Here is a 13,678-nt window from a genome sequence, read left to right as displayed (position 1 = left end):
AGAGAACAATTCAAAACCAGAAAATAGAAATTATATGATGTGATCTCCACTATTATGAGTTAATGACAATCAAATAAAACACACCACACTACTTAGATTTATTCATCACTACCCTCCTCTTCATATTAGTGGGTCCCTACCCATTTGTCCCAATCAATCTATGCACCACCAATCATTCTCATAACTCAATCCACTTCTCATTTCTTTTTAAAATTTTTTTCCTTATAAAAAAAAAAAAATCAAAATCAAAAATTAAAATTTAACAAAAAAAAAAAAAAAAAAAATCAGTAAAACCAATTGTTGGGCCCCACTCCACTTCCTCCTCCACAGTCCTCCGGCTTCGCCGTCTTCTCTCTCTCCTCCCTATAAAACCTCCATTAACGGTGTCTCGATCTTCCTCCACCCCGATTTCTCTCTCTACTGTCTTTCTCTCTCTTCCCCCAGTTTTCGTCTTTCCTCTTCTAGGGGGAGTCAATCTCTCCCCCTTAAACCCTTCAAAACCCTAACAATGGCGGATCAAACCTCAGAAAAAACCCTAGATTCTACTCCTTCTCTTCCCGATCAACCTCAATTAGCCGATTCTATGGCGCCTGAAACCGTCTCCGTTGAAGAAGACTCAGGTTCGTCGTCGTTGTCTCGGAACTCGTCGTTTAGTAAACTGAATGCTCAAGCGCCGGAGTTTAAGCCAAAGAAGACGATTCCTTCGCCGCCGAGCTCGGTTATTGGTGGTGTTGCTGGTGGTGGTGATCCGAGAGTGATGATCGTATCTCCGTCGCCGTCGCCGTCTCCGCCGCCGGCGTTGGTGCATGTTTATCCTCCGCCTCCGCCTCCGCCGCAAGTCAACTCGCCTTTTCCGCTTATTCCGTTGCCTCACTTGAATCATCTGCATCAGCAGCAGCACCAGCAACACCAGCATAATCAGAGTCATCATGATCATCAGCATCATCATCATCGGAATGATTCGCATCGGAATCATCATCATAATCAACCGAAGCATCATCGAAGCGGGGAGCAGCAGAATGGAGCAGGTCAAGGTGGTCATAAGTTGGATAAGGATCATGGACAAGGGAGTAATGGTGCAGCAAAGAATCATAATGGGTTGTCTGATGAGAATACTCAGAAACTCATTAATCAGGTGTGTATTTGCTACTCTTCTGTTCATAATCTATTTAACCTTGATTTAAATGTTAATCTGTATGTATATGTTGACATATTGGTTCTGGTGTAATGTACATGTTCATCATCCTGTGACGCGTTGTTTGAGAGATAAGTTGTTCACTCATTCATAACCTTTTTTAAGAAGTTGGATATGTAAAAGGGTTATTACAATTTCAATTTTTCATGAAGCACTTAGTAGTATATTTTAGTGGTTATAGTCCGTATTGGGAAATTGTTTCTAAATTAGGATTATAATATTGTGTTATGAATTGAATTTGGTAGTATCTGATGGCATTTTTCTTGTTTACAAATTTCTTAGGGAGCATTTGTTTTACAGGCTAGTATATCAAAATTAGTCTAGGTCATGCCCAAGTTAATAAGCTGTATACAAAATCATTTTTATTAAGCAGATTTATTATCTTGGATCAATAGATACTCGGATAGGCTTGTTGGATTGTATCTTGCTTATATAGCTGTATTAAACATTTGATTCATTGGTATGACTAAAAACTCATTTCTTTGCCATGTTGGTATAAAAGAATTGTAGGCATTGGTTCATTAATATGTAATGAGAGGCATATATTCACATTTTTGGGTTGAAAATTTTTATATGAAGTATACAGTAATTTTATGCCTATTTTCCCAATTTTCCTACAACTTATGACTTGTACACTTAGATTTTTTTTTTTTTTGAAAGAATACACTTAGATATTTTATTCCTCCCCGCTATCATGACTAAAGCACTAAACTAAAAAAAGCTACACCTACTCCACAACACCGTATGACATTCACTGTTAGAGTTTTGATACCTTGGGTGGTAATATGTTGATTTTTGGGTAGGTCTGTAGGTGGCTCCCTGTTTGGCTATTTTTGTGTTGTTGATGTAAAGAAAATTAAGAGCAAGGAATCTTCTCAGTGGTATAGTCTGATAGTCATAAAGAGGAGCCTTGATTTGGGGAATTTGGCTGATGGTGTCGTAGTATAGGCATAGACACATCTAGTGTGGGCTGGTAATTGGTAAAGTGTGGTGAGAAATGATTGAAGTAGACCGTGTTTTTATTTTTCTAGTTAGGAAAGGGAAAATATAGGGGAGAAGTATGACAACTTGAACATGTAAAATGAAGGAACTCAACTCCTTATGCACCACATTATAAATTTACCATTATGTTTGCGAATTTTTTATACCAATATGGCAAATAATTGTTTTTTTATATACCAATTTGACTAATTTTCCATTTGAAGTAGTTTTTGTATAAAAAAAAATATTGAAGTTGATGTCCCATGAGGGTAAATGTTAAGAAATCGTGGTAAAAATTAGAAAAAGTATTTTTCTTTAGTAAGTTAGGAAGCAATTGAATATTGTTGGTTAATGCAATGCGTGGCAAAGATAAGCAAGTTCATAAGGCGTATGGGAATTATGCTTCTATGTGACAAAGCAAGCTTAAAGACTGGGATAGCAGATCTCTCGCTGCATTGCAATGTGTGGCAAAGTATGTTTAAGTGTTTAACAATGTTGATGTTTTTGGGATGTGTGAATGGTTGAGCCTAATTCATTACAGGTATTTATGATGTGCAAACTAGGAAGCCATATGTGCTGTTATTGTGGAATTTTCTGAGTCATCAAGTAGGAGCTATATGTGCAAACTAGGAAGCTATATGTACTGTTATTGTGGAATTCACCATGTGTGTCATGAAAACTTATGTGGGAAGCAGATAGAAAAAGACAAGTCTCTGTATTGATGTGGTTGTAACTTGTAAGGGCACTGACCACGACACAACATTGCTTGAATGCTTGAAAGAAAGTTTTGATATAAGCTTGTTTGAGTGGAGGTGAAATGATATGGGCTGGTTAATTAAATAGGATTTGCGGATTGGAATTGGAAGGAAATAGCTTTGAAAAGAGTGAGCTTATTTTGCTATTGTCCAAGTCTTGAATGGTTTAATTTTATCACTCTGCTACCTCTTGTGTATAATAATTTTCTTATGAGTGCAGCAAGAAAACAAAATTTCTTCAAGAATGTGACTTATAATATTCATCTTGAAGAACCTTATATTAGAACTTACTATTTGAACCATCTTGGACACTAGGTGTATGTTACTTACCATAAGATGTTATATTTTGTTCTGGTGAGCAAAGGATCATAGGTAGATGAAAGAAATTGCTCTTACAATAAATTGAATTATGATGAAGCTAGTGATGATTCTCTTTTGATCTAATGAGGAGCATAAAGAATTAGTTAAGCATCTTAACTCTTCAAACTTAGATTCAGTTTCTTTGGTCCTCACTATTAGACTTGTTTTGTAAGGGCATTCTTGTAGCCTGGAAAATAAGGATGAAGAAATGTTGGCTTGCTAAAGTGTGGAAGATGGTTCTGTTAGGAATTTGGTGATTCAGTTGGAAAGATAAAATCCTAGGCGTTTTTGTAGAGATTGCTCATGTTAATGTTGAGTTATATTTTGAAAATAAGGATGAAGAATTGTTGGTTTGGTAAAGTGTGGAAGATGGTTCTGTTAGGAATTTGGTTATGTACTTGGTGACGTGGGAAGTTAGAATACTAGGAATTTTTGTAGATATTGTTGTTGTGAAGGTTAAGTTCTTTTTTGAAGCTTTTGTATGCTGGAGTCAAGTGTTAGGTCCCGAACTTGACATTTGTCAATTTTGCAGATAAGTTATTTCATCATAAAAGGAGTCAAGAGTTCCTAATGTTAAAAGTCACAATTTAAAATTTGAAAGCCACTTAAATTTTCATTTCCTTTTTTTCTTGGTGTACAAAACTCTCTATTCTCTAGCTCGAGACTTCGAGAGTAGGACCCTTTTTGTCTTAACCCATTTTTAGCACGACTTGGTGTCTTTGGTTGTAATTCGTTGTTACTTAAAAAAAAATGTCGTTACAAGATAGTTTAATTAACTTTATTTCTCAATTAGTGATTAGTAGCAAAGATGGTATGTTATATTAGATAATTACCCTTTAAAAAAAAATACTATGTGATAGTTTATTCATATGTACAGTGACATAGGGAAAGAGTGTAACAACAATCTTCCTTTTTTTTTAAGGGGTTAATAAACTGTAATGTAGAGGTGATATGTCCATTTAAGGTTATGTTTAGTTCACCTTATATTTGCTTATCTTATCTAAACTTATTTTATCTGATTTGATATGAACTTATTTTTTCTTATCTTGTCTGACTAAACTTTGACCTTATATGTCAGCTAATCTATAAGGAAAAAATGTATAAAATGAGATCTTATTAGATTTGTCTCAATGTGTATTTTTCAAATATGTATTAATTTGTATTTTTCAATTATGTAATTTTGTAATTTTTTTTAACGAAACCAAAGATATTTGGCAATAAGAAATTACGCATAAAACGATATGATATGAAATTTTTCCAATGTGATCTGAAATAAGTAATAGGTACTTATGTGTATATATCAGACATGTAGTTTTTGTAATTTTTTTTTTTACGAAATTAAAGATATTTAGCTGTAAAAAATCGCACATAAAGCGATTAAGTATGATATTAATTTTTTCTGATGTGATATGAACCTATATTTTCTGATGTGATCGGAAATAAGTAATAGGTACTTAAATAAGGTTAATTAAACATAGCCTAAGACTCGATTGTATATTTTCCATCCAATAAGTCTGACGGATATGTACAACCTTTGTCACCATTTGCGCTATAACTTGCAAAAACATAATTTCATTTGCTATGAATAATCTTAACTTGTGTAAATTTTATTTTCTTGTCCTTGAAATCCATGTAGTTTCAATATGCAACCAATGGCACATTTTTTTCATTGTTTGGGTCTTTCACAGTCTAACGAAAGAAGGCATTTTTAGGTGGAGTATTACTTCAGTGATGTGAACCTGGCTACTACTGATCATCTAATAAGATTCATCAACAAGGATCCTGAAGGATTTGGTATGATTGTTGTACCTTCTAATCATCTACTTTATAGGGGAGAGATCCCGTGAGATGTATGTTATTTTTGTAAAATGACAAGGATGCAAGTACATTTTTGGAATGAAGTGTGCATATTTTAAGTTTAGTTTGCATTTTTTTTTACTTTGTTTATTGAAAGGACTATTTCTTGGGGAATATAATTAGCTTGATAATAAAAAGCTGCACACTCTTTAAAAATTTAAGTTAATGTTGCACTTTTTTGTTTAAAAAATATGCACTTTCAATTTTCAAAATTTGCAAAAAAAATAAAAAAATAAAAAAATCACATCCTTCTTGATTTTAGTGAATGTAAATGCAAATGAACTAAGTGTAAGCTGATTTGGCTTAAATTTTGTAACCACTAACATTGAGTGTTTAAGTTAGTTAGACCCTGGACTTTGCAGCCTCTTCACACGGTTTACCTAATTCAGATCTTCAATAAGTTGTCTTTATTATGATGAGTAACAATATTTCATCACTTCTGTGCTGTAGAAATTTCCCTGGATACATTTTGTTTTTGTTAATCTTTTGGAAGTCTTTTTACTTTAATGAATTATCCTGTTTTCTTGACTTTTTCCTGGTTACACTCCCTATGTAGTGCCAATATCAGTGGTTGCATCTTTTAAGAAGATTAAGGCTCTCATAAGCAGTAATTCTCAGCTTGCAGCTATACTAAGAAACTCAACAAAGCTTGTAAGTCCTAAATCTCCCTTGATAGCTTACTTTCTTTGTTAATGCGTGGTATTGCCTTGTCATGGTTTTGTTTTCTGCTGTTGTATTTTCTATTATAATCCACCCTGCTTCTCATTGATCTTTTATGGCTGTCTGCCTCATCAGGTAGTTAGTGAAGATGGGAAGAAAGTGAAGCGCTTGCATCCTCTAACTGGGTCTGATATGGAAGAGCTGCAAGTATGGAGTTAGATTTATGTTTGCAAGCTTCTTATATCTCTATATTAACTGATGGGCTTTACCTTTATACTTGAAAGTTTTCTGTCTTGTGTCTGTAGGCTTGGTTTCCTTGACATCTGATGATTTTGATTTATTGGCATTAATGTATAGGCTCGTATCATTGTGGCTGAAAATTTACCCGATGATCATTGTCACCAGAAGCTCATGAAGGTTTTTTCAGCTGTGGGAAGGTACTGATTTATCTTATAAAGGCTTACAATTCATTACTTATGATTTGGACCATAGTAATCATTTCACATCAGATTCTAATTTTTTTTTTTTTTTTAAATTTTGTAATTTTAACACAATATCATGAATAATAATAATAAGCATTTTTTGTGCAAATATAATGATATGAGAATTATTTTTATTAGGTAAAGATTAATAAGCAAATTAATAGTACATAGTACGTAGTATGGGAAATATTACATCTTCAATAACTTTGAAAATAGCTACGCATCTTTGCCAAGTGGGGTAATCGATATGTAATATTTTATAAATAAATTGAGAGGATTGTTAGAACCCCTCCATTATCTTTGTTTGAATTCCCTGGTTGGTATTGCACATAAAATTGAGAGGTTGATGCTGGATTTCCTGTTGCCAGCTTGTGGAGTATTGAAAGGATTATCTTGTATGTTGGGATTTAGAAAGTCCATGATTCCATGAGAGGTTTGGGGTTTAAAAGGGTGATTGAGTATTGAAAGGATTATCTTGTAAGATGGGATTTAGAAAGTCCATGACTCCATGAGAGGTTTGGGATTTGGAAGGATGATTTGGAAACATATTGCTTTGGCAGGAAAATGGTGGTGGAGATTTTCTCTTGAGCATAGATCTTGTGGTTTGATGCCATGCTTGCTTAGGTACGTGTGTACGTCCTTCAAATATACAGGACTGGTTTTTAGATTTGTTTTATAGGGTTTGAGGAAGGAAGACTCTTGCCATATAAGGAAGTGATTCAGTCATTCAGAAATGGCTGAACAAGGCAAATTATGTTACTATTTAGGAGCAGAAGGATTCTGAGGTGTAAATCATAACACAACAACAAAGTAGGTCAATTAAACATAGCCTTACACCTGAATAGCACAATTACTAGTGAACTTGATTGGAAGATTCATAATGAATACATTTCGGAGAGAGTTAGTTACAAGTAAAATTTCTATGAATAACTGAGTTTTTTTTTTTCTCCTTTTCCAGTGTGAAGAGTATTCGTACCTGTCAGCCTCAACCTTCCAACAATGGTGCTTCCTCTGCGTCTAGGCCATCAAAAACCGATAATATGCTGTACTGCAACAAGGTAATTGAAAGTCTTGTGTTCTTGGGATGCAATTTCCTTGTACCATATTTTTTATTTTTTATTGTCTTGGTTTTCCTGTCCTATGTCTAGAAAATATTCTTATGACTGTTCATTTGTCCATTGCTGTTTTGAGTCGCTTGATACAAAGTATGAAAATAACCAAAATATATTGGGTAGGGATCTTACATTGTAATTACTATAAAAATTGATTAATCCTGAGTGACGTTGGTAGTCAAAGTGAGTATATTTTCTCCATGGCACCAATTTAATGTTTTAATATACAATGGTAGCTAAAAATAAAAAAAAATAAAAAAAAAAGATTCAAAATGTGTTCAACAAACTGTACTGGTTACATTTGGAAGTTAATCTGCATTTTGTCTGAGCTAATATTATAATGACTGTTGTTTTGATTGACTGTTTTGTTTCTGTTGTTTAGCTGCATGCATTTGTGGAATATGAAACAGTTGAGCTGGCTGAAAAAGCGGTATGAATCTGATCACCTTTCAGGTTTTCTCTCACAGAGAAAACTTGCTTTCCCTTTACTTTCTACAGTTGCTTGGAAGCTATTTATTTATTTTTTTTTAAAATCTTTTACCTTTTGCAGATTGCTGAGCTGAATGATGAGGGTAACTGGAGGAATAACTTAAGAGTTCGCTCATTGCTTAAACCTGGGGTAGATGTTTCCTAATACCATTTCCCTTCTTTTTTTTCTAAAGGCTCCTCTCTGATTGACATATTCCAAAAGTGTGCAGGTTTCCTAATACCATTCTCGATTTTTGAAATTAATACAATAGTAATACTAATTAAACTATAGATGTCTCTAGAAAAATGTAACTCATTAGTCAATCATAATAATAAATATATAAATAATGAAATATCTGGGTAAATTATTTATTTTGCTCAAAAAATAAGGTAAAAATTTAAGAGGGAAAATTCCCTCCAAAAAACTCCACTTTAATATAGGTATATAGATAGATGTGCTAGCATGCCTAGCAGTTCAAATTTTTGTTTCTGTTCTGTCCCTCCATTCAGTAAAATATTCCTTCTTTTTGGTTAAATGCATTCATAGAGTTATTCCCTTGTATAGTTGTATACCTACACTAAAGTGGAGTTTTTTTGAAGGAAATTTTTCCTCCTAAAGTTATTATTTGTATATTATTATGATTGACTATTGAGTTGTATTTCTCCAGAGACTTATGTATTTCAATTACTATAAATTTCAAAAACCGAATTATCTAGTTAATCCTATATGTATTGGCCAAAATACATTATTCCTATTTATACATTATTGATTGTTCCCTTGTATACATTATCCCTTATTCCCTTCTTCCCCAAATCACTTTGGGACTAAGCCTTTGTTGTTGTTGTTGTTGTTGTTGTTGTTGTATACACTATCCCTTCTTGGCTCTCCCCAAAGATCCACATAAAAAACAGTTATTTGTTATCAATTTTTTTATCTCCAATATAAAACTGCAAATAAGACCTACATTTTACTTTTTTCTAGTTTGGATCTACCATTATGAGGGGAATACAATATACTTCCTCCGTTTTTATTTAGATGACTAACATTCCCAAAAAGGAAATGTCATATTAGATGACCTATACTATAAATAGAAAGTTTATCTTTACTAATTACCCATAATTAACCAATCCCACTACCGCACTTCCTTCCTAATAAACCCCTCCTATGTTCTGTACTACCCAACTCCAAACCTTCAAACCTGCCACCCTTGTCCACCAAACCACCACCCAATCCACCGAACCACCACCGAAAGCACCACCCAACCTCCCAAAACCACATACTCCCTAGAAAACATCGCCCTCCTCATCGAATGACAACCCCAGCCACCACAACCGCTGTCACCCACAGGCCACAATCTATTTACTCTCTCCGTTACCATCTTATTTTCTTCACACCACCACGGCACCACCTTCACCATCAACTCTATATTCTCTCTCCTAAACCCCTCTTCATAACCCATCTACCTCCCATTGTCATCGCCGCGCAACCACCGCCATAATTGTTGTTGTTTTGGAGATCGAAAAAGGCAAAAGAGAGGAAAAAGAGGTGAGATCTGGAAATTTGCATATGCTTGGTGGTGGTTTGATTTCTTAATTTCTTCTTCTTCTCTCAACAATTCAAGGCCAATTTTGTGATGTTGGAGGTTTAGATGGGTTAGTGGGATGGCACTGTGGTAGTGGTTAGATGTGGTGAAATGAGTATAATGGGTGGTGGCTGGTGGTTTGCGGATCTGAAGAATAAATGTCGGTGGTACGGTGTATCGGTGGTGCCGGTGGGTTTGGTGAATGGTATAATGGGGCTGTTCAATGTTGGTTTAATTACTTAATTAATGTACTTTACAAATAAGCAAGGGTTAAAATGTACCCAACACACACTCTCTCTCCTCTTCCTTAAAAAGTGTGCCCCAAGCTGTAGGTCATATTGCAACAAGGGGGTAATATATGGAATATATGATGAGAGAGATAGAGAGAAATAAAGATAAGGACCCATGTGATGAGGAGAGAGATGGAGAGATAGCATGTGCATATATGGTAATGTTGTAATATTTGTTAAACTTCCTAAAATAGGTATTGTTGCAATATTAGGGGAACGGAAAAAGTATAAGTTTAGTTTGCCGAACACCTATAGAGGTTATTAAAAAAAATGATATTTCACAGATTTTATGTATAATTATCCAGTTAAAAGATACAGTTCCAGTTTACACCATTTGTACCCTATTTTAAAATATTGATGAGTTTGAGTATTAATGAGTTAAAAGATACAGCTCTAGTTTACACCATTTGTACCCTGTTTACGTAGTATAGATGTCATGTGAGTTTCTAAATTTGCTAAGCTCCGTATTACATGTTAATGTCCCGGGTTTTCTTATTGTTTTTATCTTTGTATTTTCTGGGGTTATCAGTCTAAGAATGCACAAGCACGAGGAAAGAAATCTGGCAATGAAGGTGAAGTGACATGTGAAGAAGAAGATGTATCCACGTCTGAGCAGAACCAAAATGAAAAGCAATCAGAAAACCTTTCTGGGCATTCTGATGTCCACTCTCATGAGCAAGTAAGCATTCTTCTCTTTGTAACTTGTATCTGTGTGGATGTTGTCATCACTAGGTCACTACCCAGACAAGTAGAAGCTAATTCTTCTTTTTTAGTCCCAGAGTATCCACTTTTTTCTTGTCAAAATTTCATTATGAACTTTGAATGATTACATTGGTTGAATATATGAGATTATATATTTAAAATGAACTAAATGTTATTTCAGTGATGTACCCCCACCCCCCCAAAAAAAAAAAAAAAAAAAAGAGAATGGAGAAGCCCCAACAGGCCTACACTGGTTGACGTGGATCACAAATATGAACCCTCTTTTAGGAATAGAGAAATTATACAGGTTTTAACACCCAACTATGAACGACAATTAGGGTATCTAAGATTCATGTAGTTTTTTTTGGTCTCAACCATAAGAGCTCTTCATTGTTTTAATGTATATAACAACACTTGACAAAATTAAAGGCACTTTCAAATGCTATGCTTTACATAATTTCCCTTTCTTTTTCTCATAACTGTTTGGAGAATGCAGAATTGCAGAGTATATAAGAGTAAGACCAAGGGTATAGGAATCAAGTAATATTTTCTCTGTTTTCCTAAGATTTATTCACTTTCCGGTTTCATCCATTTTTCCAAGTTCTACACACTTTTACCTTATTCCTTTTATGACAACTTTCTATTCATTTTTTATCATCTACTATCCTGCTTTGTGAGACCCAATTGTGTTTAATAAATCCCTTATCCTCTATCTCTCTCCTCTTCAAAGTAATAAAAGTATCCACATCCATGGTTCTAATGTTCATTTTTCGTGGTTTCCGTAGTTTGGCAACTGCTTGAAACACTGAGGGAGTATGAAATATTTTTTTTACTCTCTCAAAATTAGGGGCTAGCTGGCTAAGGCTTATCTATATAATGAAACAGAGGGAGTACTTTGTTATGTCCTATTGTGAAGTATAAATCCAATTGTCCACATGTCCCTGGTGAAATAGCATTGCTATGTTTTAAAAAATGTTATTGAATCAAACTAATTGATTCTATGATATTTATTGATAACTAATCAAGTAGAGAATAGCAATAGAATTGAATTAAGCAGTCTTAATTGTAATTGACACCAGAGATTCTTTTTATTTCATCTGTTTCCAAATTTTGAATCTTCTTTCTTTTTGCATTAAAATCTCTGATATCTTGGTAGTATGTTCATGGTGCTTTTTTCACTGGCCTTGACTAATGATGTTGCAATCTGCTGATAAATAGTTTCTTATATATATCTATAGCAGCTGATCATTAGAGTTTTCTGTCATTGAACAGGCCGAGGAGCCAATCTCAGAAAAAGAGGGTGGGCAGAAAAAGAGTCGTAATCGGGGTCGCGGAAAGGGGCGTGGAAGGGGTCTTCATAATCATCACCAAAATAGTAGGGGGCACCATGTGGGCTCCCCACCTGTGAACAATGCAATGAACGCAGAGCACCCTATTGTAGCAAAGCAGCAGCCTCCTGGCCCTCGTATGCCTGATGGTACCAGAGGGTTTTCTATGGGCAGAGGGAGGCCAATTGCTGTCAATACAACTGCTTAAAAATAAGCCTCCTGCCCCACATTTGGTTGCTGAGTTTTTCAGTTTCGTGTGCTTCCGATGTCAGTGTGTGGCTGTGTGTTGGGTGCTTGTGAGGGGGAGTTTTGCCGCTCTGTTTGTGGGTTAATGGCAGGGTTTTAGAGCGAACTGTTGGTTTGGCTTTTAATCCTATGTTGTGCTTTGAGTGTCATTTACTTCCAGGAAAAGATGATGTCGAAAATGTATTGTGCCTATTTGTTCTTATGAACCCCGGTAAAAAAAAAAAGAAAGAAAAATGTAGAAAGTAGACCAAGAACCTCGGATTATTATATACCTGTAGAGATGTGAATGAAGAACTTACAATGAAAGGCAAGTAATGTATTTGTGGCGCCTCTCTCTCTCTCTCTCTCGGCTAGAGATGACCTAAAAATACCAAGTAGCTGTTGTCGGCACCCAATTAATCAGGTTGATTTACAAAATTTGTAGATCAACCACCTTTTTTTGTTTAAAAAAAATGAAATGATAAAGATACCCTCGTCTAATAGATGAAATGACAAAGTTGCTCTTCATTTAGGCTTAAACTTGATTTTTCTCTTTCGAAAAGGGCTTCTTGCTCTCAAAAAAAACAATTATTGTTACGAGTGTGTAATTTAATTTTGTAGAAACTCAAACCCTTGAGAATGAGAAAGGTAAAGAAGCTTATCTTAAAATCCCTAGTAAGGCTTTATTTTGATGTTTTGCCAAAAAAAAAAAAAAAGAAAAAGAAAAAATGTGTAGGGGAAAATGGGAAATGATAAGAGGACATTTTACAGGCGAAATTTCCAATACTTCCTTTGTTTTTACATCAAGTGTAATATGTTTACTTAGCACGCATTTTTAAGAAAATAATTATAAGAGGTAAATGGACAAATTAGCCTATCCAATTTTAACATTGGTAAGGGAGACATGTTGTGTTCTTGGCTATGTTACAATGTTACATGGACTTGGTTTGGGATGTTTAAGGGTCTAAATCGGCTATTTTTTAAATTAATTCCATGATTTTTAATTAAAAGTGAAGTGTCTAAGTGTCACTCATGTCCAACTATTGAGGGTCTGACACGGGTACTTAAATCGAAATGAAGAGTCCGAGTAGTATAACAATGTTTAAGTTCAATTAGTTTAGCTAATTTGTTCGATGACCTTATTTAACCTCTTTATCAAAAAGCATGCCATAGTGATTGTTGCACTTACGAAAATAGAGGAAGTACAATTATATGAGGCAGCCCAGGTTAATCTCTGTGATAAACAAAAATCGTTTATCGCATGATGTTTTGGTAAATAAATCAACAACTTCAACCAGTCATCATCACTGTGGGGTCCGTTTTTAAGATAAAAGTTTTTTTTATTTATTTACAAAAATGTCATGTGATAAACAAAATTGTTAATCTTAGAGATCAACTTGTATTTACCCAAATTATATGTGAAAACTATAAACAATATGCAATATCAATTTGTGAGATAATAAGATTTTTTTTTTTTTTTTTTTTTTTTTTTTTTTTTTGGGACAAGAAGTTCTAACAAACATTAAAAAAACACAGCCAAACTAAAAGTAGCAAAAAGAAATTGTTGTTGTCAAGCCTTCACAGCCAACCAATGAGGAGACGAGGAACTTTGCATATCCGACAAGCTGAGAACTTCAAAAGAACAAAGCTAATGTCCTGAAATAACCAAACATAGGTGAC

General features: G+C 34.5%; 1 protein-coding gene across 1 annotated transcript; it reads left to right on the top strand.

Moving 5' to 3' along the window:
- Positions 1 to 59: 59 nt before the first annotated feature.
- On the top strand, positions 60 to 12,349 carry LOC110717440 (la-related protein 6B-like). Its single transcript, XM_021896139.1, has 10 exons — positions 60 to 1,135; positions 5,004 to 5,085; positions 5,705 to 5,799; positions 5,944 to 6,015; positions 6,166 to 6,245; positions 7,249 to 7,348; positions 7,785 to 7,832; positions 7,953 to 8,021; positions 10,273 to 10,422; positions 11,718 to 12,349. Exons 1-10 carry the CDS (start codon positions 509 to 511, stop codon positions 11,979 to 11,981), a joined length of 1,587 nt encoding a protein of 528 aa, XP_021751831.1. The 5' UTR covers positions 60 to 508; the 3' UTR covers positions 11,982 to 12,349.
- Positions 12,350 to 13,678: the final 1,329 nt, after the last annotated feature.

The sequence above is a fragment of the Chenopodium quinoa genome, unplaced genomic scaffold (genome assembly GCF_001683475.1).
Source record: "Chenopodium quinoa cultivar QQ74 unplaced genomic scaffold, ASM168347v1, whole genome shotgun sequence".
Classification (NCBI taxonomy): domain Eukaryota; kingdom Viridiplantae; phylum Streptophyta; class Magnoliopsida; order Caryophyllales; family Amaranthaceae; genus Chenopodium; species Chenopodium quinoa.
The sequence above is the reverse complement of the archived record's forward strand: the minus strand, read 5'-3'. Positions and strand labels throughout refer to the sequence as shown.

Excerpts from the sequence above, each read along its gene's own strand:
- LOC110717440 (XM_021896139.1), top strand. The coding sequence starts at position 509 with ATGGCGGATCAAACCTCAGAAAAAACCCTAGATTCTACTCCTTCTCTT. Across the intron at positions 5,086-5,704 it reads CAAGGATCCTGAAGGATTTG|TGCCAATATCAGTGGTTGCA; the intron begins GTATGATTGTTG and ends CTCCCTATGTAG. Across the intron at positions 10,423-11,717 it reads ATGTCCACTCTCATGAGCAA|GCCGAGGAGCCAATCTCAGA; the intron begins GTAAGCATTCTT and ends GTCATTGAACAG.